This window comes from Pimephales promelas, chromosome 18 (genome assembly GCF_988280905.1).
Source record: "Pimephales promelas chromosome 18, fPimPro1.hap1.1, whole genome shotgun sequence".
In the NCBI taxonomy this organism is placed as follows: Eukaryota; Metazoa; Chordata; class Actinopteri; order Cypriniformes; family Leuciscidae; genus Pimephales; species Pimephales promelas.
Genome location: NC_142786.1, coordinates 7,569,678 through 7,595,906, shown reverse-complemented (window position 1 = coordinate 7,595,906; position 26,229 = coordinate 7,569,678). Strand labels below are relative to the sequence as shown.

The 26,229-nt window shown below is 37.8% G+C and overlaps 1 protein-coding gene across 2 annotated transcripts in view; it reads left to right on the top strand.

Moving 5' to 3' along the window:
* Positions 1 to 26,229, top strand: part of grin2da (glutamate receptor, ionotropic, N-methyl D-aspartate 2D, a) — a 100,108-nt gene that overhangs the window by 37,637 nt on the left and 36,242 nt on the right. For both annotated transcript variants that reach the window (XM_039652626.2, XM_039652627.2), the window contains exons 3-4: positions 9,300 to 9,566; positions 20,612 to 20,940. In XM_039652626.2, the coding sequence (XP_039508560.2) occupies positions 9,300 to 9,566; positions 20,612 to 20,940 (596 nt within the window). The remainder of the gene's footprint in view (positions 1 to 9,299; positions 9,567 to 20,611; positions 20,941 to 26,229) is intronic.

Below are 26,229 nucleotides of genomic sequence, written 5' to 3'. Positions count from 1 at the left end.
AAGGTATTTGATTCCAATACGGAATTGAAGGAAATGTAGAAATGAAGTCCTGTGGAAAATCTAACCTGACCCATTTAAGTGCTTCACTGCTACTAGTTACTGTACAACTGTAAGCTCTTTCAGCTTTTACAAGCTGATCTTCATTTAAATATAGAGCGGAGGTGAGCCTTTATGCTTGGTTAATGCTTCTCTGCAGTCGTGACATTTTTGTGCTCATCAGGTTTGCGGCTCCTCTGTCTGGTTATTATTTGAAAGACTCAGCGTAATAGCCTGCCTTTATTCTCTGGTCACACAGTATGAACACTTGTTTTTGCATGTTGGAGGCGGTTGTATTCTAATGAGCCTGTTGGAATACGTGCTTTGCCTTGAATTTTGACAGAGATGCAAAAAATTCCTGTGCTTACATTTTACAGGTATGGATTATGACTATACTAACAGTCAAAGTGTAATTATGACACACACAAAAAACTGCCAGATTGCCAAGGTAACCTAGGGGGAAATTATTCATACGGGGAAAGTACTGTGGAGTTAATTGAGACTTTATTTGCATAAGAAGTGTTTGGAACATGGAAAAGCTCTTCTAGATGAAGAAAAAGTTGTTAGTAGTTGCTATGATCGATACTTTATGATCATTATACCAGGGGTCTATACTAAAAGAGCCAAAATTAGTACTCTTTAAACACACTATTGGGTAAATAATAATCAGAAGACATGCTGTGTTAATCTTATCTGACAAGTTGGGGTGTTCATTTAACCCAGCATGCTAGATTACAAATTTAGTACAAATGGTATAGCTTATTTTGACATTCTGGGTTGATTTTACATCATAAAATAGTTATTTTAATATTTATATAAATATGTAAAGAAATTGGTTACCAATAAACTTGAATAGGACATTTTGGCTGACTCAAAATTATGTAATCATGATGACATTCAATTTAAATATAATTGTCAGCTTTTTATTTCAACATCCTGTCATTTATTAAAACCCATAAATAATAATACCCTTTTTTTTTAAATGGAGGGCTTTGAGGAGCTGAGCTAGTATAACTGTGGAAATGCAACTTTGAACTCAATATATTATAGATCTGCAAAGATGTGATTAAATTCAATGCAGTGTATGAAATCTAATATTCATATTTATAAAGGGATCTCAATGGATAACATTTTTAAAAATAAAAAATAACAACAACCACCACCTTTTCCTTGTAAATGTCCTTTGTCAGACATTGGAAATCACCTCCATAGAGTGGTGCAGGTATGACATCATTTTGTAGGCCAAAACGCGGAAAAGAGTTAACATTTTAGCACTTCCGGTACCATCATTCTGAAGTCAATGGGTTTTTCTAATGGGATTTTGGTTAAATGGTTGAAATAAAGTCTGTGGTGAACACAAGCTCAAGACACGTTTTATAAAATAAAATACATAATTATTACCCCACTCATTATTTTATTAAGCTGTTACGTGTTTGTTAGCAAAAAAGACTTGTTGCTAACAAGTGAAAAAAGACTTGTTGCTAACAAGTGGCTAAATGGGACTACAGTGGCAGTCGTGGACATTAAAAACGTCACCCCAAAAAGTTAAGCTCAGTCCAATTTTACAGCAACATTATGCTTATGCTCTTATAAACAAGTCTAACTCAAATGTTCTTAAAATGTTTTTAGATAAAACCTGAAACAGTTGTCGGAAGCTTAGTGGTGGTGACGTTGAAGTCGAGCAACCGTGGTGGAGTTCGTTTATAACCTACATCTAGCTTTTTACTTCAGAAAAGTTGTTCATCAGTGACAAATTATCTTGATGAACAAAACGGGCAGGTATCGTATGCAAAAATTATATTGAGTTTTTGTTGAGGGGACCAGTGTAATGCTAACTCCTGGTTGGCCTACAAAGTGACATCATATTTGCACCACTGTACCTGTGTGCAGTGACAGCTTTGTTGATTTATAATTGGTGCTATTTTGTGTGGTCATATCTATTAAATTGCTCTGACACGGTGGATGTTGTTTGTGCAAATCTAGTGTAGCCCACATAAACTGCACAGGACCAAAGTAATTGTTGTGAATCTCCATTCTCCTTTATATTGCTGCATCATGTTTATTGGCAGAGTCACTCTGTTGCACAGCTAAACAGATCTAAACTTTTTTTTTTTCCTACCCTCTCGTCAAGTACATCCTGGGATGCAGACGGAGTGAGATAAATATAGTGAAACAGACCACTTAACATGCAGGGTAAATAATTGTCAATGAATGTTGTTATTAGCTAGTTAAAGTGTAAAGAAGCCTAACTTATTGTAAACTGCCGTTTACACTTTGTTTTCCTTTTAGATAGGCTTAAGAATATCCGAATGCTTTTATTTATTTTTTTGCATGTTTTGCTACTGTTGAGAGAGAGATTCTATGGCGATCCAGCGATTCAGTGACTCAGCGACTGTGTTTCACAATCCCTGTGGAATGTTAAAATAAATGTTTTGATACTGCGTTTGCAGTATAAATAAAACTTATTATTATTATTTGTTATTCAAACAGAGGTCATAGCCAATTCATTTCAAGAGCCGAACATAATTCTGATTTATAATTCTTAAATATCATTAGTATAGGTCAATGTTAATTACATCTAGTGGCGAGCCAGCCAGGAGTGTTTTGAGCATGACCAATCAGCTGAACTTGAGTTCTAGATACGTACTGCTACTTCAGTGACTTATTTTCATTTTTTGGAAGAGTGAGGTGTATTTACTTATTGCATTGAGTTAAACTGTTTACAATGTAGACATGGATATAGAACAGGAATACGGTAATTCGGTATTAAGACAGACTGGTCCGTTGTTGTGTTAGGCATTACCCACACTGACGCAGAAAAAGATATTACTGAAACCTTCAAAAAGTGTGGCTGTCAACCACAGAAGAAGAGGATAAATGAAATGCCATTGTAGAATTTGAATCAGCTGCTGCTAATGTTTTGGTTGAGCCCAAGTTACCTTTTGACACACAGAATATCAGGGGCACTGTAGTGACATGGCGTGTTGATAGCACAGACTCTAGCGTCTCTGATGGCAGTAGCATCACTGACTCTGACCATAGCACGATGCCCCTCATTCATAGATCCAGGAAGAAAAATGACGTTACTAAGCCCTCCCCACATGCTTTCATGCAAGTGAAGATAAAGCCCAAATCAACAGCTATGGCTGATGACCTGGATGAGGAAGTGTTGAACCCATCAGAGGTGAGGTGGATTGTTGTTGAACACGTGATTAAAAAATGATGCACCAAAGTCTCAAAATGAATCCAAGAGGTTTCTCTTTCTCTGGCAGAGTGCCTAAGTTGGCAGGCGAATCCAACTTTGAAACATGGCTACTCCATGTAGAGCTTACAGTATGTTCCACGACAATGTCTCTGTTGAAGCACAGAGGAGGAGAATATTAGAGAGTTTGCTTCTTCAAGCCTCAGATATTGTTTGGCAGCTAGGTTTATCGGGTCATCCCAGAGACTACATGAGGCTGTTGGAGTCTGCTGGCCTGGTAGAACACGGCAAAGAGATATTTGCCAAATTCCTGAACACAAAAAAGGATCCAGGAGAAAAGGCCTCCACTTGCCTGCAGAGATTCCAAACGCTACTGAACACTGCAGTGAAGAGAGGAGGGGTAAGGCCGTCCCAGGGCTTGAGACTAACGGCATCCTATCGTCCTGGGGATGATAGAAAATGTGTTTAGGACAAACAGAAATATTCTCCAGGATGCCATCAGGACGAAAGACATTTGGTATGTGTGTTCAGTTATTACTAGCCTATTAGGCTAACTTACTTGTTAGTAAAAAATGGCCAAATTAACTGACCAAGCACTGACCACAACGAAGCGTCTTCTCATGCTGTTACTATAGTTACTATCACTGGCCGGCTACTTGCGGAGACTTGTTCCGCAGTACATCTTTCAAATGGCTTAATGACATCGCAAATATGTTGCGCTGGTTAAACAATAGTTCCTTAATTTGTGGTAGATGCGCACATTTGTACTGTAACGTGCTGATTTACCCAGCGGCACACAGGTTGACATGCACTGCGTGACGACGCAAAAAAGAGCTCTATTTGGTACAATTTTCTGTGCATAGACACCAAACTGATAAATCTTCCGAGTAGCCTACCGAATTGACCTCTTTTGTGTCTGAATGGACAAATACACACAACATTACGTTGAAATGTCCGTTTTGGAGAGTATTCACGTAAACTATGTTAGTTATATCGTAATTAAACGGTTGTGAGTGTATCGGATGTGCATCTGTAGTTGCGTTTACATGGTTCAATCGGAACGAAATCAATCCGATTGATCAATCTGAACATGGTGTTTACATGAATGATAAATAAAATAATAGGGTTGATGTGCACGTTTATGTGTCACGAGATTCAAATAGGAATTGATTTTTTGACATGCTCACACAGCACGAATATGCTACTGGTTGCACATAACTATTCTCCTCTATTGGTTCTTTATTTGTTTTAAACAACAGACTTAATATTTATCTGGCTCTGGTCATGATTTGGAGATGAGCATGAACTTTTTTGCCGTGCTGCTTATATTTATCACGCAATAAACCCCGCGCCCAAAAGTTGTGTGTGGATGAGAATCTAAAACAAGCACTGGTGGGACGTTGTCCTGCTTCACTTCACAGACACTGAGTGAAATGAGAATTTTTTAATTGGAAAAAGAGCTTGTTCCATAGAGCTGAAAACTGATAAACCCCTTGAATTTGCTGAGTTCTTTCTGCAGCTGAGAACTGATTAGGACAAGAGAGCTACCAAACTCGACCGTATGAGCTGCCATTTGGGGACATCCAAAAAAAAATCCTCAATGAATGTCCAAATGGTGGCCAACTTCTGCCTTACTGATCACAAAGCCAGTGTGTTACAAGCCAACGTGACATCATGACTTTTGCGTAAACATACACGCCACTTTCGAGTCAAAGTGGCGTGTTATCTCTACGCATTTTGAGCTATCCGCGTGTATGCGTGTATGTCTACGCCATTAACATCCGAGTGATTCCGCATGTCTGTACACGCCGTCAACGAAGCATCTGGGGAGCGATCTTTTTTTTTCCTAGGATGGTAAGGGAACAGTCATAAATGCCATTAACCCCAGTGACGGTTAGGTTTAGGGACGGGGTTGAGGTAAGTCATATATTTATATATACAGTAATAACGTTAAGTCAACGGCGTTCATAAACACGCTAAAAAGCGCTTATGCATCTTGATAGCACGCCAAAAATGGAAATACAAAAATGGAATTGGCGTGTCATACATGCGCTACTTCATGAGATCAGTCTGTACAAGCATGAAAGCCTGAAAGCTTGAGGAAACACAGAAAAACCAAGAAATCCGAAAAGGAGAGAGTTTCTTGAGTCTGGCCTACATCCAACCCCACTCCGAGCTGAGGCTCAAGTTCACGCGACTCCCCAAGTTGCACCTAGAGCACAGCAGAAGAACTGAACAAAGAACTGAACAGCCTTTGTCACTCCCATGGGATTTTGGGAATTCAATAGGATGCTGCAGTAAGTAACCAATGCTCCAAGCACATTTCAAAGAGTCATGGAGAAATGCATGGGGTCCTTGAACCAAAAAGTTTTTTTTTTTTTTTTTTTTTTTGATGATGACCTTATTGTGTTCTCAGAAACCATTTGAACAGCAAAAGGAGAAACTTATGCGAGTTTTGAACGGACTGAGGGAGTTTGGGCCTGGGCCTCAAGTTATTGCCTGAGAAGTGTAATTTTTTTTCAAGAAGTTGGTAAAATACTTTGGACATGTTATCTCAGACAGTGGATTAGAAACTGACCCTGAAAAGATTTCTGGACTCACAACTTGGCCCCGACCAAACAATATTAAAGAGCTTAAGTCCTTTCTTGGATTTACCGGATATTACAGGAGATTCATCAAGGACTTTTCAAAAATTGTAAAGCCCCTTAATGATCTCACTGCTGGCTACATTCCAGCAAGGTGAAAAGCAAAGCCAAGTCATTTTCCAACCCTGACCTTAAGTCACCCTTTGCTGAAAAGTGGACAGCTAAGTGTGAACAAGCATTCAGGGCTCTCATTGGAAAGTTAACAACTGCTCCAATTTTGGGCTTTGCCAATCCTCAACTGCCATATGTTCTCCATACCGATACTAGTCTTCGTGGCCTTGGGGTGGCTCTGTATCAACAGCAGGATGGACAGATGAAACTTATTGCCTACGCCAGTAGGGGGTTGTCAAACTGTGAGAGGAGATACCCCACACATAAGCTAGAATTTCTTGCCCTTAAGTGGGCAATAACTGACAAATTGTCTGACTATCCCTATGGAGCTAAGTTCACCATTGTCACTGACAACAATGCCGATATGCTTCCAGGATCCAGCACCCTTCCCAGAATGTCACAGTTGCAATAGGCTGCAGAACAGGGAGCTGATCCAGTAATCAGCAGAAATATGGACATACTCACCACAGGAAAGTGGTTATTGTGTTTATTGTGTTAGACTGAAAGAGGACAAAGAAGTCCAACTCATGCTTCGAGTGCAGGATCAACTCGTCATTAACAATGCGGTCCTTTACTGTAAAAGGATGAACAGCAGTGAACCATTGTCCACCTGGTTCTTCCCACAAAATATTGTGAAACAGCTCTAGAAGGTCTTCACGATTCAGTTGGAGGACTCTAGAAGATGCTTGGGACTCTAGAAGAAGAAAGTATGGCCGGGTGGCATGACTACATGCAGCCTTTGGTGCACGCATACAATTGCACCAGAAATGACACAACAGGCTTTTCTTCTTACCAGCTAATGTTTGGGAGACAGCCAAGCCTCCCATGTGGCGTTCGAACTACACCTAGAGGGGCTGACCAGAACCATTCACACTGCACAAGAGCTACAAACTTGCAGTGGAACACTGTGAAAGAATCGCTCAGAAAAACAAACAGAGATATGAAAGTAAGAGAAACCATCTTGGAAGTAGGAGACCCTGTTCTCGTCAAGAATGTACGCGTATGCGCAGTATCAGCTGCTTGTGCTCATCACTTCTCTCAGCAGTGGCACCAACATGTCTCAGTTCTCTGTTCGAGTTACTGAAGTAAAATATACTTCGGGATATTGGTTTATTTCGGAGGGACTATCAGGCATGTCTGAAAGTTAGTAACTTTAGTAACTTGTGGATCAGCACTGACACAAGCCGAGAACTGTTTCGAACGATTCAGTTCGATTTAGTGTACTGGTCATTAAAAAGAACCGGTTCAAAAGAATGATTCATTCACACTATGATCACTACAGTCTGCAGAGAGATGGAGGTGGCAAGAAAAAGGTGAAGGCTGGGGATTGGAAGCTCCGTAAATACGTTACACAAATAGAAAGAGTAAAAGTGTGGGAGACATTTGCCGAAGTAATGTAAGATGATGACCAAAGTGCTGGCTTTGTTATGTGTACGTCTTCTTGCGATGCTGTGTTGTTACACGTCTATGGCCCAATGACGCTACGATGAGCATTTACTACTTTTAAAAAATGCGGTCAGGAAGCGGGTCGGGTACTATATTTTCTTACTTTTTTTGCGGTCCGAGTTGCGGGCGGGTAGTTGAAAACGTCGGTCGGGTGCGGGTTGTTTATACATTGACCCGCGCATCACTGATTCTGTTGGCCCTGAAAGGACACTGCATCATTACTTGCTCTTACCTTGTGGCTTCCTGGCTCCATCCATCGAAGCAGAAGCGAATCGGCATAAGAAAAACAAAGACACAATGCGACCTTCCCAGACTCCAGTGACTGAAGAGGGAGAACAGCTGGAATCATATGATAGTGAGGAGGACGTTGATTACGACTACCCAGAGGAAATGCTGGTGACAATTTTCCCACCTGTCACTGTTGTCCATGAAATCCCCCAGATGTTCCTGTTTATTGGCTGAGCTAAAGAAGATGAGTGATCTTTATTCTTTTTTTTTCCTACCCTCTCGTCAAGTGCGTCGTGAGATGAAGACGGAGTGAGAAAAATGTAGTGAAACTGACCACTTTAACTGCGCTGGGCCAAAGTAATTGTTGTGATTGTCCATTCCCCTAGATGGCGCTGCTTCATGTTTATTGGCCGAGTCACTCTATGTTGCGCAGCTAAAGAAGATGAGCGATCTTTTTCTTCCTACCCTCTCGTCAGGTGCATTGTGAGATGAAGACGGAGTGAGATAAATATAGTGAACTACATGGGATAAATTATTTTCAATATTATTAGGTAGTAAAAGTGGAAAGAAGTCCATTTAAAAAATAGACAATTATAAAGGCAGCACACTTGTCATTTAATGGCCAGTGTCATCAGCAGGCACAAAACAGGTGTCATGCCACACTATGATGTATTTGATCATGATTATGATGCATTAGCAAGTGTCAGACTAAGCGTTGCTATTTTTCACTATCAGAAATACGGCTTTATGTCAGGGCCATAAATCTCCTCGATTGTACATTGGAATGGTCACCTTCCGGAGTATAGAAAAAAGACAGTGAGGTGAGCTGAAGCCGAACAGACTGTTTCAAATCTTAAAGCAGCCAAGGACACTAATGTCACCTGAAACACAGGCTTATGAATAGCAATGAATCCTTTACGTCATGCTCTGTGGGTATTAAGAATAACTATTGATCTGAATGAGTAAGAAGTGGAGAGTAAATGGAGGGAAGCGAAAAATACCTGATGAATGAGAAATGCTTAAATATAGAACTACAAACAGATATTTAGGCTGGGAAGGGAACAATATAAAAATATTATTGCTATTTACTTAAAAAAAATACTATTACACTTGATATTTTTGAGTAGTTAAGGCTTGATTTCATGCATGGAATCTACCTGAATAAAGCATGTAAAATCCATTAAATTATTTAGTCTATGACACAACGAATTTAACATTTTTAGTAAAATATGTTTTTTTTTAAAGTTGATGCTCAAAATTGTGTGAACTTGAGTAATAAGCTGTTTATATTATTATTAAAATACTGTATGCTGCTCAGCACAGAAACAAACTTGTTACTGCAGTTGCATTATAGCAAATGTATTGCTCCAGTATCAATATATGCAATTTATTTGAACATAAGCCCCACTCTTCTGCACAATGATAACATTTATTAGTGAAATGTTCCCAATAAAATAAAATGTACACAATATTTTTAATTATCACCTAAATTACAAGAACCATGATTCATTTTTTACAGTGAAGTAGAATTTGGCTATGATGCCCTAGACCTTTTAGAAGTGCCCCTGTTTATGAAAAATATTATGTTGGAAAGTTTTACTATGTCCTCCTATACTTTCTTGTTCTTACAGGAGAGCGGCTCCGTCTACTTGCAGTTCTTGTGCTCCACTAGCCTGCAGCTGGATGTCATTTTTGAAGTCCTGGAGGAGTTTGATTGGACGGCGTTCTCTGTGGTTACCACACGTCACCACGGCTATGAGGATTTCCTGGCCATGGTGGAAGGCATGATAGATGGCTCCTTCATCGGTTGGGAGAGAAAGAGTGTGGTGATGCTCAACCTGACCGATGACCCGGGAGGGGCTCGAACCCGCAGGCTACTGAAGGAGAACGAAGCACAGGTCAGGAGTGGGAATGGGAAAAAAAATGCTTCTCTTTTGAATCCTTTTATAATTTAACACATTATATTATCAGCATTAAAAAATGTAGTGAGAAAGTATAATTTATTGCTAATCTGAATTTCAGAATGTCTTAGTATTTGGTTTGTCTCTCTTCTGCTTTAATGACAGCAGCACTCAAGCAGCTGCTTGAACTCAACAAGTTTGTAAAACCTGATGATCATGTTCTCCAGTGTGATCATCAAAGAACAACTTGAGCTTTAATGGAAGCAAGAACATCTGACTGCCTGTACAAAAAAGTCACATGATCAATGCTACAAATTTATTTACATGCGATTAGTGAAATAGAATTAGTGGAGGGTAGTTATGTTTTCTTCTTCCTATATCATTAGTATGGAAGCTTGTTTCTGCCATGGAATAAAACAATTTAAAGGATAATTGCAATGTTGTATCTCACAATTCTGACTTTTTTTTCTTAATTGTGAGATATAAACTCTCACAATTCTGTAAAAAAAATTTTTTATAATAAATGCGACTTTACAACATGCAATTCTGACTATAAATCGCAATTGCAAGTTTATATCTTGCAATTCTGATATTAGCCTATAACTCGCAATTCAGACTTTACAATTCGCTATTGTCAGTTTATATGCAATTCTGAGAAAAAAAAAAATCTGAATTGTTTGAATACCTTTTTAATTTTAATCCAGTGGCAGAAACAAGCTTCCATATAGTATGTATTTTTACATGTTATTAATTAAAATCAGTTGAAATGGTTAATTTCCCGATTTTTCATTTTCATTTATTTTAATTTCATTTTTTTGTATATCAATTTGCTATATATTTTTCACTCAAAAAATCTGTGCTCTGAACCTTAAATTTTAATCTGATCTGACTTTTTGTCCCATTTTTTTTGTTCATTGTCATTTATTAAGTAATTTTACATATATAAATTCTAAAATGATTTATTCCAGGATTAAAGCACAGATTAAAAAAATATAAATAAATCAGTTATTATGACAGCTCACATTAAATATCCCAAATCTTGGTATTTTCAAAGGGTTCATAATCAGCGTTTTTGTTTAATCTGTTAATTATTTTTAAAATGTAATTCAGTCCCTTTTGTGAACTACACTGCAGCTCTTTTTCTCAATTGCGACTGTTCATACTCTTCCACTGTTATTTTCCTTTTATTGAACTAGTGTTCCCACTCCACCAACTCCTAGATCATTTTTTCCCCCATTTTAATTCAAAGTGGCTTCACTGGCAGCACAATTAACAATTGTATTACAAAATCAGTCTTGGTTAATTATAGAAGTATGAATATGACAAAGAAAAGAGAGAAGCCAGCTCTAATGCCCCAGAGCAATTATTCTACAGAAATTCAAAATAAGAAAAATATGGTAAAGCTCCTCATGCATTCTGTCGCTTCCTCCATATTCCCAACTTGATTTCTCTATTAACCTTCCCTCTCATCGCTCGTGTATTCGTTCCACTCTTTCTTTTTCTTCTCTCTCTCTCTCTCTCTTACTTTCCTGCATACTTTGGCCTTTACGGGAAGGCTCCAAAAGAGAAGGAGGTTGCGTGACCTACGAAAGGGGAGATGGCATCCGTAATGTTACAGAGCAGCGTGACATTAAATGACAGTTTCCATCTGACCCAAAGGTGGTCAACTCAATTCCCCACAGGACGCCAGCAGACATCCTCTACGTTCAACAACTTGACTGATTAATTCTCCACAGTGTCCAAGTACCCAGACTTTCAGCCCCTAATCAGTGACTGATACAGGAGCACATTCAAAGTGCCTGTCACGTTTCCGCATGGAAAAGAATGAGGAAAAAATTGGGGTCAGCTTGATGCTATGCGAAAGCTTTTCCTTTTTTTTTCTTTTTTTTTCTTTTTCTCAAAATTATGAAACATCAGTTCGGTTTTTGTAAGGGCTCAACAGACTCGCATTACATCAAAGTGCAGATTTTATCAGCAAGCTTTGTTATAAATGTAAAAACCCTGCCGCCAGTGATTCGCTTTAAAGCATAAGCTTACTCGCTATATTTTATTTTAATAAGCTTGACAAGAAAGAGTAGCATGATGATAAATTGTAAACTGCTCCATTGTCAAAGCTGCTATAAGACTAAATATAATACATTCCCTCTTCAAATATGTGTTTAGCCCTCAAAGACCCAGTGTAGCAGAATAGCAAAGTTTGTATAAAGCAATGAAATAATGCATAACAATCTCAATCTCAATTGAATTCAAAACTTGCATTTAGTGTATTACAAAAAAATACAGTGGTGAATTTTTTTTTTTTCTTGTGCTTCGCTTAGGGGTAAAAAGTAGTTTGAAATGCGTGACGACCAGTAATGTATCGTTAGCGAAGATCCCCACCCTGTCAACACTGCTGAGAGAGTTTAGGTGAATATGTAAATATTAGCTGCATGCTTTCCTATCAAAAATTAAATAAACACACAAAACAGTAAAAGCTGAAAGAAAAGGAAAGCTCTCAGATTTATTTAAAATATCTTCATTTGTGTTATGAAGGTGACAAAAAAAAACAACAACAAAAAAACAAACAATATTGTGCAAAATAAAACCTTTATGCTTTGCTTGTTACTGTGACAAGACAATTTGTGTTTCAGGACAACTTCATTTAAGGAATATTTCACCCAAAAATTAGTGACATAACTTCTTCATTAAAACACAATGACTACGTTTACTGTACATGCAGCCAATTTTTGGGTTATGGTCGGGTTAAGGTCACTATTCGGGTTTCTGAAACATTAGGAATAACCCGTTTACGTGCGTGAGCAGAGAGAGTTTCTCCTGTATACATTGGAATTGCAATATCCCGATGTAAACGGCGACGCACGGTTAGTATCTAAACGTATGGACAACCTTAAGACACAATATGCGTCATTTCCGATTCTTCTTCCTGTATCCAAAGACGACAACAGCAGCACACGGATAATGAATAGTTTGGGGCAGATAGCGATCGCCTTTGTTTGCGCTTTGATGCCGGTAACGTTACTGACTTCGCTCCAAAAGTATGCTGTGTGCTGTGTCTCGCCATGTTTACTTTCGGTATACTGCTCGCGGCTTTGCGCCTACTCAAAAGACCAAGATTCCTTGCGAATAGAACATGCGCAGAATACAAATCACTATGGGGATATGCCGATATGAGTTTACATGACAAAAAATTCAGGTTAGAAAAGGGGTACCCCAGGTATAATATCCCGGTTTTTTAAAATCCGGGATATGAGCATATTCGGGTTTTTGCTGGTGTTTACATGGCCTTTCGAGACCGGGTTATTGCTAATATCCCGGTTTTGAACGAGTTATTGGCTGCATGTAAACGTAGCAATGAAGAATTGTTCAAGGAAATATGAGCACTTTAGGTCAATATAACGCAAGTGAACATGTGAAATCACTTTGAGAGTGAGTTCAGACTCACTCCAAATCGAGTTTTTGTGCTTATCTGATTGGAATCCGATCATGTTGTAAGCCTGACTCGATCGATCCAATGGCGGCATTCGATCAGCGGTTGTAGGTTTCTGCGTGTTACTGTCGCTCCGCATGGCAAAGAAATTCGATTAAATGAAATACATTCATTTATTAACTTGTTATTTATTTCATCTGACTCCATAAATTAAAAGGTTTTAATGATACTGTACCTGTACATCAAATGTGAGTGAATGTTTGACTATTCTTTTTAACTCTTTACTGAAAATAATGGTGTTCAGGTAAATGTATCATGCCAATTTCATAATCAGTTCAAAGATAATAGATACAAAACATCAAATACTCTTGAATAAAGACAAAAGATGCGAACCGTGATTGAGGGTTTTGCTTACGCTTTACATCACGGGCTAATCTGGGTTACAGAATCGAGCCGAGCGTTTTGTTGCGTTTCATTACATAGACAGAAACCTCTTTCACATGGGAACATTGTTAACAATGCAAATCTGCATTCAGAGGTTACACCTTTTGAGAGCAGGAGGCCATTTGCCTGGAAGACCAACCCTCTTTTGTATGCAAGTTATCTCTAAACTCTTAAAAACTTTTATTCCCTTTTGTTTTACTTCTCTGGAAATGAGAAATTTGTAGCAGTCGCACTGAGACATTTCAGATGATACAAAACGTTTAATACTGTATGATAATTATTCGCATTAAACCACATGGATTCTTGGGTGAATTTTGGTGATCTCAGCATGAGGGAGAAGGGATGGGGGAAGATGGAAAGAGATGTAGATTAGGAAGATTCTGAGCGTCTCGAATGATGATGCTAACTTCACAAGAGAGAGTTCAAATGTTAATATCCTTTGTTTTCTCAGAGAGTAGCCCTCTCTTCCAGTTCTTCCAGTTTCTCCAGTCTTACAATATTTAGCAAGTATGAATGGCAAAATAAATATCACAAGAAATGTGATTTTTCACAAGAAACCACAAAATGTGGTTTGAAATCCTATTTAAATCGCATGTCTGGAAATCCAGCCCGTTCTCATCCTTTAGCGTCACATAGAACGCTATGTGACAAAACGGCGCTATACTACGCACATGGCACCCTTTATCGTTAATATTCACGCGAACCCAAGGCGTCATAAATCCTTTAGCGTAATATCAGACTACCCTACCCCACACCTAAACCTAACCATCACAGCGCGTGTTATATTAACGATAACGGGTGCAATGTGCGTAGTATAGCGCCGTTTTGACATATAGCGTTCTGTGACGCTAAAGGATGAGAATATTCGGATTTCACATGGTTTATACCACTTTCTCTCACCAAGTAAAATGTAAACATCCACACTGTAAAAAAAAAAATTTTCTTTTGTCAAATCAACTTAAATAATTTATTTAGTTGAGATAACTTATTATTTTGAGTTTCTGATTATTAAATTAATCTCCTTCATTGTATTAACTCACTTTTTCCAGTTCAATCAACTTAAAAATTTAAGGCAACCAGGTTACTTACTTTTTTAAGTTAAACCAACAATATTTTTTTACAGTGCAATATTATTATAGGAAACATTCTGAAAGTCAATGCAGAAACAAGATTGTGTTCTGGCAAAGTGCCAATCTGGCAGAAATTTACAATATACAATATAATGGAGACATACTGAATTTTGGTAATTTTTGTTGCCTCAGATGATCCTGTAGTTCAGCATGGTGGCTAAATATGTTGTAAATAAGACAACATCTGTATTGCAAGTCGCTCCACGTTGCATTTTTTTTTTTTTTGGCTAATACCTACCATCGCAACCTCATTGCCTTAATGCAGTCATTCCAGAAAAGAAAAGAGCAGCAAGGGACACACAAATCAGATCTGAACAGTTGAGATGCACAATGTAGACTATCAGATTCCAATCGGATACACAAATAATCATATTTGGACTGACAATGTGAACGTAGTGTCACATTATGGTAATCATGGTAATCATATCAAGTAAGAAAGACAATCAAAATGGGCAGAGTAGTGGGTCCCCAGGACCAGGATTCTGTCAACAGCCTCTGTTGGAATGATCTTAGTCTCCTTCCCTGAAGCCCTTCCTCACCACCAGATTGTTTTTCCAGGGTCTTGGACAATCTGATTAAGCATGCTTGAGGTCCGAGGCTATTGCCCCCTGGCACGTTGTTAGCCCTGGTTTGCACTGGCCCGACAGTGGAAAAGCGGGTAATACAGATGATAACTTAAGGCTAGTAAAATAATGGAAGGGAATAATTACATGGACAAATTAATCATGAAGAAAAGCACATGCATACATACTGTAGCTGTTTTGCCTTATCAGCATCTATGCTAAAGCCGTTGCTGGCCCTTACTGATTGATTTTGCACTGCTCTCTCTGTCTCTTTATGGTCAGTTGAAGAGAGTGAAAGAGTATCAGTGCCTGTGCTAGGGATAAGAGCGAAAATCAAAACGTTATTTCAAAAAGGGCACAAATAAACCCTTTACACTACCATATCAGAAGTATGGAGGCCTTAAAAAATGTTTAAATGTAGAATGCCTTCAATTCAGGGAAGATGTCCTCTTCCACATTGGTGTCTCTGTCAAAGACTCGAAGGGCTGCAGTTCTTGCTAGCCGGATTTGCTTTTCACTGAAAAGTAATTTTAACAATAGAATGAATATAGACATTTCGGGTTATCTCACGAGGTGTTCTGCATAATATCTTACACTAGGGGAAAACCTCTTTTCCACGACATTGCGAAGCCAAAAATTATCCTTTATTGTGAATTAATGTAAAACGCGTTGCGACAGCATGCAGACATGGGGCAAGATGGCTTGCGTACCTATTGGCTGTCCTGCGCCAACTGCAGTAGCCTATTGAGAGAAGCCTTTTGGTGACGGCCCAATGGGGGCACTTCACGTCCACTGTGTCACACTCCCGTCTTAAGCGGGCGTGGCCTTGCCCTATAAATATAGCTTGATCGGCTGATTTAATCTGGTTTTTCACAGCCAAAGCGAACCAGAGCGTGTTGCAGAGAACCGAGGTTACGTTAGTAACCGAATATGTTTTTTTTTTTTTTTTTTCATATTTAAGTAAAACCTAATTGACAGCAAAGCTTTGAAACCTGAAAACAAGCCCTGCGGACTTTCTAATTTCAGCCTATGCTTTAAGCATGGTTGCTTTAATTAGCACATTTCTAAGCTGTAGCACATTAAATTGCCTACATTGAGAAAATCTTAAAATGTTCAATCGTAAAGCAGTTTCATACTTTCACAATTTTCACACACAATATTGAACTTTCATCAGCAAGATGAAAGCTGTTGTTCAAAAAAATGATAAATGAAGTCCAGCGAGCCGTTGCAGTCAAAAGATCCATTTGTCATCTCACAAATGTTACATTAAAGTGAAATTGCAAGTTAATTAGCATTTACTTGCAAATAATTGCAGATGAACCGTGCACGTCAGACATGAGTGAAAATAAACGGTTCTTTTCATACGCAGGCAGAAAATACAAAGTTCAACAAAACGCTTTTTGCAGGATTGATCATTTTTCTGCTCTGCCAAGGCTGAGTGTGCATGTGCATGTTAAACCCCCCCCCCCCAAAAAACACGACTTGCACCATTTACTGGTTCTCACCATTATATGTGGTACATAAAGTAATGCACAGCTATACTAAATTGGAGACTTACACTAAAATGAATTTTATTACCAAAATATGCCAGCACAAATGACTTAATAACATTTAAAATAATCAGTTAAAATATATGTATATATGTATATATATCTGTTGGAATTATATCTGTACTCTCATTGTCGTCCACCATTAATCAAAGAGGAAATAATTTGCAAGGACCAGAAATGATCCACTGTCTCAATTATGTAAACTCTCTGTAATTACACTAACTTTGATCACTGATTCACACTGCAAGTGTTGATGTTATTTACATCAACACTTTTTAACTCTGGTAAATTAATGCCATAAAATAACTCTAAACAACACAGGATATTTCGCTGGTGAGAAGTATCTGATTATACTGCACGATATGATTGCATGAGCTCTGCAGTTTACCTCTCCTGATAAGTCATGTCACTTTATTTATAGAAATTTAAATCAAGCAGCTTTACATAATTAAATAATAATAATAAAACAATGACAGTTTCCCTTTCGATTAAAATTACTACTACATTTTCCACCAAAGTGTATCTTCAGTGTGTTCTTGTTTTTACTTACGGATGTCCGACATCAACAAACTGAACAGAGGAAATGAACCGGAGAAGATCTCCATGTCAAAGGCGGCGAAGCCTATTACATCATCGCCAAGGACAAATAAAAGTGCGAAGGCATTTACCAGCCGAAGCAAACTTTTCCAGAAAGTTTGCTTTGGCAAGCTGTTTCGAACTTCTGAAACAAACTCCAAACTTACATCATTTTTGAGCAAAGGTTTCCAGAAAGTTTGCTGTATGCAATATGAAGTGTCACACAGGGAATTGTGGGAATGTCAATTTACGGTTTTTCACTGTAAATTATACAACGATTTGTTCTTTTTCACTTTCAAAAACTGTAAATTTAACGGTATTGTACTGTAAAATTATATCACAGTTATTTACCGTATAAAGTACGAAAACTTTCTGTTAACCAATTAACAGTTTTGCTGTTTCGAACACCAGATATGAACTCCAAACGTACTTAATTTTGTCCTGATTTTGTTTAAAATGATGTCGCATCAGTTCGTTCTTCGATTTCACAAGAAATATACCTTGGCCTTAAATGCCCAGTGTTCCAATTTTGCAATGCTTTTCCAAATTATTCCCTGGTGAAAATGTATCTTTTTAAAAAAAAAAAAATGAAAAAAATAAAATAAAATAATGGCTTCCTAGAGCAGTGCTTGACATTAATGCTTTTTTTTGAAGGGGCAAGTACAAGTAGCCTGATTAAAATGTTGTTAATAAAACATCACTAGGGAACCACTGAAAATTCACCCACCAAAAATGTGGGTGCAAAAAGGATTCAGATTTTATTACATTCAATCTAAATGGCGATAGATAGTGGATAATGAATTGACATTAAAGGGTGGTTGATTATGATTTTACTTTTCTAACTTTAGTTGCTGTTTGAGCATAAACAGCATCTGCAAAGTTAAAATGCTCAAAGTTTAAAGCAAAGAAAGATATTTCCTTTTAAAGAAATCATTTTTTAAGGACTACAGCAAACGACTGGTAGAGACTACATGACATTCCTCCTGGGTTACTTACATCACTAACTCTAAAATTGACATAAATTCAATTCAATGAGAAGAGGAAGAGTTGTAGTAGAGCAGATACGGGCATCTTTATATAAGGGTCAGGTTATTGGAGCTATATAATTTGTTTTTGTTTTGTCCAGCAATGTAGTTCCAAACAACGCCAAAACAGAACTGTTGTGTCGTGTCAAAACAACACACTTCAGTGATTCATTTTTGAATAAATCGGGTGAGTCTGTGATTCAGTATGGGTCACTGAACATAAAGACATAAAGACAGACCGTCACTTGGTTGGTGGTTTAGTTCTTATTCTAATATTTTATATTTGGACATGTTATTTAAAACATTAATCTCATAACATTATTTTTGTTGTTGAAATCCATCCATGCCACCTCTAGGTTCATTAAACAGTCTGTGTACATACATCTAAATAGCACTTTAAATTCAGCTTTCCTCTGCAGTGAAAAGATAACAGCCCTTCAGTGTCTTATTTTCATAATTGAATAGATTGATAAAATGTAAGAATTTGACACACAAGATGTTTCAACATATTTCAAATATTAAGAAAATGCTTTTTTTTAGAGGTACAAAATTCCCTGGAAATCAAGAGGACTAATATCACAAAACAAATCTGCTGATTTAAGAAAGTAAGCACTGATAGAACACTGATGAGAATATTGTTTCAGAATGACATTTACACCATTCTTTTCAGACAGGATTTTTTTTTAACTTGGACAACCACATAACAAGGCTTAATGTCGAGCCCTGTCTAAAGACATAGTGAATGTCGAAAAAACATCATCGCATCATGAATGTCAATGCTTGGGTCTCTGAGTTTAAAATGTGCAGAATGAATGGAACCAGCACCCCGTGACAGAATTGTCATCAACTGCAAGTTTATTTTGATTACCAAATCTTTATAACCAAAAAGCAGAAAATAAGACTCACAGCCATTAAAATAAAATGGTGCAGTCCAATATCCACAGCCTAGTCTTGCCCCTGCTGGAATGTCTGTTTATTCCACACTACTACTTTTGCTACAATTGTTATACTGTTTACATTTTTGGAGGATTGCAGGTTATCAGTCAACACTCAAGAGTAGTTTTATCTCCCTGTTAGAAGCCTGTGGCTACATGTCGACAAGTGGGATAAGCAATACATCTCCAGCAAAAAAAAAAAAAAAAAAAAAAACATGACCCGTATCACAGTAATTTTAAGATGTCTGACATCTCTGACCTTTTTTTAAATGTGTGTGGACAAAGCCCTCGTACATCACTTTCCAGGTTTGAGGTTTATAAAAACACCTTTGGTCGTGCTAAAGATATTGTAGAACACATGCTTGATAACAAGCTGACCGGATCACATTATTCCGAAATTTTCTGAAATCATAGACAGCCAGAAAGAGGTTATTGAGCTTGATGGCTGTAATATGTTTATTTTTTCCGCTGGAGACTCTTAATTTACATGATATTCATGTTCCAATGATATTCATGTTCTTTGGTATCCTTAGCTGGTCCAATTATGTTTTTATTCACTCCAAACTTTTTTTCTTCCATAATGTGACGTTTCAGAATAAATCCGAGTATTGAATGAGATTTTTTTTTTTTTTAGGTAGATCAAGTTTTTTTTGTGCAATTATTTACATCAATGATTGTCGTGCAATAAAACAAGGAATGACCATTAAAGGGATTGTTCATCACTTACTCTCAAGTTGTCGCAAACCTTTATGAGTTTCTTTCTTCTGTTGAACACAAAAGAAGATATTTTAAAGGATGTTGGTATTCAAACATTTGACGTTAGCAATTGACTTGAAAACAAAAAAGTTAATTGCTACCATCAACTGTCTGGTTATCAACATTCTTCAAAATGTCTACTTTTGTGTTCAGCAGAAGAAAGAAACCCATAAAGGTTTGGAACAACATGAGGGTGAGTAAGTGATGACAAAATTTTCATTTTTGGGGGAACTTTAAAGGGATACTCCACTTTTTTTGGAAATAAACTTATTTTAACACTCCCCCAGAGTTAAACAGTTGGGTTTTACCGTTTTCGGATGTATTCAGCCGATTTTCTGATATTTAGAAGACTATCAGTAAACAGACAGTTTCTGGTCTCATTGACTTCCATAGTGTTTTTTTTCCTACTATGGAAGTCAATGAGACCAGAAACTGTCTGGTTACTGATAGTCTTCTAAATATCAGAAAATCGGCTGAATGGATTCAAAAACGGTAAAACTCAACTGTTTAACTCTGGGGGAGTTGTAAAATGGGCCTATTTCCAAAAAAAAAAAAAATTGGAGTATCCCTTTAAGTAAATGCATTTTGATTTTATTCCGAATACTTATTCTATTCTCGCTCTACCACTCTTTACAGGTACGACTCCTGTATTGCTCACAGGAAGAGGCGGGACACATTTTTAAGGCTGCATGGGCATCAGGACAGGCTACTCCCTCGCATATGTGGTTTGCGGTGGGCCCTGGTCTGGCAGGACTTGGCCTTGAGGGTCTACCCAAGGCTGTGTTTGCTGTGAGGCCACAGGGATGGAGGGACGAGCCACGACGGAGAATTGCAAAGGGTGTGTCGGTACTGACGCACGGTGCTATGGCTTTGCGTAGGGAGTACGCTGGGACTCGAGGGACGAGCTTTGCTGGGAACTGCATGATGGATGGAAATCAAACCCAGAGGATCCCAGATAGGATCAGGTAAGAAAATCTACTTGATTGCTGATACAGTAGGTTCATGGCTTTGTTTGATGTACACCCATGTACAAAAACAAGAAGAAAGAAAAAAATATACACAGGTAAAAAATGTAGGGTTAGTACCGTTTTTTATATGTTTTTTGAAAAACGTCTCTAATGCTACGTTCACACACACGCGAATAGCACGTCAAATTTGCGCCTACCGCGTCTAGTTATACGCGTGACCACTTTGACCGCTTTGAATGAGGTCTTTAGATAATCACAAACAAGTCTTTTATTTTTCAAACCATGATCTGAACATGATCCAGCTGCATTTAAAAGAATACTGACCATAATGCATTCCAGGACGTTCCATTTAAAATTGTTAAAGCTTTCATTTGATAAATATGTATTACATTTCAGTTGTAATATATCTCCCCACAGTATCCTAACACAAACCGAAACTCTTTATTTCAAGCTGTGCATAACTGGTGTTAATTATGCATGAACAATACATTGACTTTGCACTGTTAGAGGAAATGGCCCTAAACCGGGTACATCATGAGCGGCAAAGCAAAACAAAAAATAATCTAACGAGTTCCTGTTTCATCTCTTGCTGTGAAAAATTCAAAGACTACTGTGACTGTGATGACTGAATCAAAACCCTGTCTTGTCTGTTACCTGGGTCTCTCTTCCCATAACCCCATTGAGGCCACATGTGTTCAGTCACACACACAAGCCCTTAACCTGCATTTGATTTGTGTTTGACAGCCCATACTGCAGGGATTTGCTGCCTGTCAGTCATACTTCTCACAAATCACTCCAAAAAAAATAAAATAATAAAAAGCCCTCAAACAGCACCACTGACTTGTCTTTTATGTTGGGGGAGCTCTTTTGGAAGTGTTTGTGTCACTCAGGCATGAACTGCGGGAATCATAAATCTTTTAAGCACCTTCAAAAGTCAATCACTTAAACATGACATCAGTTTAGGTTAGCTGACCTGGCTAGTTCATTTCCATTTTGAGCATCCTCTCAAGCCCACTTTACCAGCACGGTTATTTACATTTAGGTATTTGGCAGATGCTTCTATCTAAAGCGACTTACATTGCATTTCAAAGTACACATTTTCATTCTTATCAGTCCTTGCTTTCCCTGGGAATCGAACCCATGATCTTAATGTTTTAAGCACCAACGCTCTACTATTTAAAGCTACAGGTTATCAACCATCAGATTTAGTTTAATGTGACATCTGCATATTAGATGTCCACGTTTTGATGGGAAAATTTTAGTCTGAATGAGGATTTGCTTCTTTACCGCAAAATATTGTAACATATATTCCTTAAGGGGAGCTAATGGACAATCCGTACACTTTACTATTCATTCGTGCTGAGCACGGAATCACATCCATAGATCAGGCTCCCCCCAAACCATAATATCTCTTTTATTTAATTATTTTCTTCCTTATTTTGAAATCAATGCAACTTGCATTTGAATGAACTCTTGAATGAAGTAGTGGAGTCACAGAGAAAATGTTTTGTTCTTTAATTAATTTTCTAAAACGGATGGATGGGTTTCCATTCCAAAGTATATGTCCATGTCATATTTCAGTTCTAAAATTAAAGTTATACTTTGCCTATTGCCTATTTTTAGGACCATTAATATTGTGACACTGCGACATTATTTCCATGACAAATAAGCATATTTTCCTTCCACGTTTCATTATGGCAAAATATCAGGATATTTTACTTTCAGGTTTATACTCTCATTATTTTCAAACGTGATTCTCATTAGGTTTCTATTAAATGACTCACCATTTAAATAATATACCATTATTTGTTTCATTATTGTAATGAGCGAGATTTTTTTTTTTTTTTTTTTGGTGGCACATTGCTATAATGAGAATTGGGAGGGGGGGGGGGATTGTCATTAAAGTAATTGTCACAATCAGGGCCGTAGCTATTGAATTCTGGGCCCCCATAAAAAAAGAAAAAAAAGAAAATTGATGTGGGCCCCCAACGTCCTCCACTCATATCATGTACTATAACCGTAGGCCTATAATATATGGCCATGCAGGCTCACATATGGTGGTAATAAGGATTTCTTACAAAATAACAAAACAGACAAATAAATAAATGCAAATACAGGTTTTTGCTTTTACTTATTTCATATAAATTTATATGCAAAGTTGATTTATAAATATTATATCAAAACAGTGGCATTTAGCCATTAATAACTAGCAATTATGCAAGACAAAATAATAAAATAACAAGAAATGAATACAATTATACGATTTTTTTATCTTTATTTTTTCTAAATGGGCATACCGGCAATATAATAGGCCTATAAAATGTTGGTAACACTTAACAATAAGGTTCATTAGTTAATAGTTAATGTATTAACTAACAATGAGAAATACATTTATTATAGTGCTTATTAATCTTTGTTATTGTTAGTTAATAAATATAAAGCTGTTCTTGTTCACAGTGCATTAATATCAACAAATACAACCTTTGATTTTAATAATGTATTAGTAAATGTCGAAATTAATTAAGATTAATACATGCTGTAGAAGTATCGTTCATTCTGAGTTCATGTTAACTAATGAACCTTATTGTTACCAAAATGTCTTTCCAGGCAATCTCATGTCAAACAGCTGAGACAAATATTCAGAAATGCTGTCAAATGTAAAATAAAACCACTTAAGTTTCTCATTGTCTTCATTGTTGATGAAGATAATGTACTGCCATTTGATTAAATAAAAAATAAAAATGTATCAATCAAGAGCAGTGAGTTGTATTTGTGTAATGTATTATCTTAAACATTTCTCATCAGCAGCCGACAGGTCTGTGATCAATGTGACACGCCATATCCATTTACCTGCGTGTTACACAAACCAACAAGCTGCATAATAGTGCAATAGACTAAAACTAACCACACGCCGGTATGAGATGTGCAGACTGAAGGGCTCTGATTAGGTATCCAAAATGATCAGGGCACGGCATCCCATCACATTGACATCCCTACTCGGACTGCACTAATTTGTCTTGTTAAAGGGATAGTTCACTTTGAAATTCATTTTTGATATGTTTTAGCTTACCTCAAGGGCATCCAAGATGTAGCTGTCTTTGTTTCCACAGTATTTTCAATTTTGATATTTTTAGGTCAAACCATTCTTGTCTGTCAGTCATATAATGGAGGTATATAGGGTCCACCCTGGGTCCACCTCAAAGAGCATGCACATGCACATCCAAATTAAACATGATTTAATGACTCATAAATGTAAGTACACATTGATGGCCTAAGACACGAAATGAGTGGTTTTTGTGAGAAAACTAACAGTATTTATATCGTTTTTACCTCTTGTAACCACAGCCACGTCCAAGTGATCTGAAGGCATGGGGTCTGCGCAAGCGCCGGAAAGCACCGGAAGTGATCTCTTACGCGGTTGCGAAAAAAAAAATCAACGTTTTCTGTTGATATATCGAAATCGTCTTCCATTGCAATTTCCTGTAAATATGTTTAGATCTTCACAATGAAGGATAACACTTCTGAAATCTCTGAAACAATGAGTGACGTACATACGCGAGAGATCACTTCCGGGGCTTTTCCTTGCGCAGATAGAAGCGCCCTCACCCTCAAAGTACTTGGACATGAGTGTAATTACAAGCGTTTTCTCACACAAACCGCTCGTTTCGTGTCTTAAGCCATCAATGTGTACTTACATTTACGAGTCATTAAATCATGTTTAATTTGGATTTCTCTGTGCATGCTCTTTGAGGTGGACCCCATAGACCTCCATTATATGACTGACAGACAAGAACGGTTTGACCTAAAAATATCAAAATTGAAAATACTGTGGAAACAAAGAGACCTACATCTTGGATGCCCTTGAGGTAAGCTAAAACATATCAGAAATTAATTTCAAAGTGAACTATCCCTTTAAAGAACGTTTTGATGGGATGATTAAGCAGTTCTCCTCGAAATAAAAATGTTTTGTGGTAAGGAAATAGTGGTTTAGAAAGACATTAGGGTAATTGATGACAGACTTTGAACAAATGGACTGCATTTCTTTAAGAAAAAAATGGTGAAGTCTCTTGTGGTTTATGATCATGTTATTGACCAATCTTTCTGACCTATGAAGCACCCACGTTTTATATTTGAGCTTGTGGTCATTTTAGTGAAGTTAAATTGATCATAGCGGTTAGTCAGTAGGATGATAGAGAATCTAGTATTAATATAATGCATCTAAAGTCCACTTTTGAGTTGACTAAATAATGAATTCGCTTTGATTCTTTGACCTCAATATATTCCCGCATGATCTGCAGTCCAATCAACGGCACACGTTTTAGAGGCACGGGTACACTGTTTTTATAGTGATATTTTGTCACTGACCATCGCATACGGCCATCTACTCTGGGAACAGTGTATTCCAGTTACTCAAGTTTATACATGGAGGCAGATGTGCCGCAAGCTGTTCCTAAATCAGTCATTAGAGGCTGGTGCAGGAAACAAGAGTGCTGGCATTACTATGAGTAAGCATATTGCAGACCTGTTGCCCCCTACTGCAAACTTGTTGTTACTGCCTAAGCTAATAGAGTGTGATGAATGCTCACCTGCACTCACTGTTATTTACCCTACATCTCCTTTTAACTTTTTCACCCTCTTTTGGGGTTGTTTTTTCTCTTCTCATTCTTCTTCTCCCACTCGTTCATGCCCATGTGTTTCTCAGTCCCTGCACTCTTTCATAATAAATCTCCTCTCACATCATGTCGCCATTACTTCCCCCCACTCTAATTCCATCTCTTTATCTTATACACTTCGCTCTTTCTTGCACTCATTCTTCCCTGTCCCCCTCCTTTTCTCCCACCCTTTTGTTGGCCCCCACTGTCTCATCCCTTCATTTTTCCTCTCCGCTCTCATCTTGCCCCTGCGGGCGGCTATAAAGAGGCATACATGCAGTGTCGTTTTGCATGTAAATAGGATAATTGGTTATGGTGCGCTGAGTGGGGGAAATATCACAGACTGTCACCAATGGAAGTGATCTCGCAGCCACACGGCTTCACCCACACACACTCAAACTCAATCTTATTCTCACTCATTCATTCACTCAAGGTCTGCTCCATCCCTCATTCGCTCACTCTTACACCCACTTCCTCTTATTAACTCATGCTGTCTGTGCAGGATGTCACTGCAGTATTGACGTCTTCAGCCAACTTTGCCAACTCCCCCCCTCTCTCTCTCTCTCTCTAGCTGTGTCTCAAAACCTTGTGAGCTGCTTATCTAGACAATTTTTTAAACATCACAGGTATATAA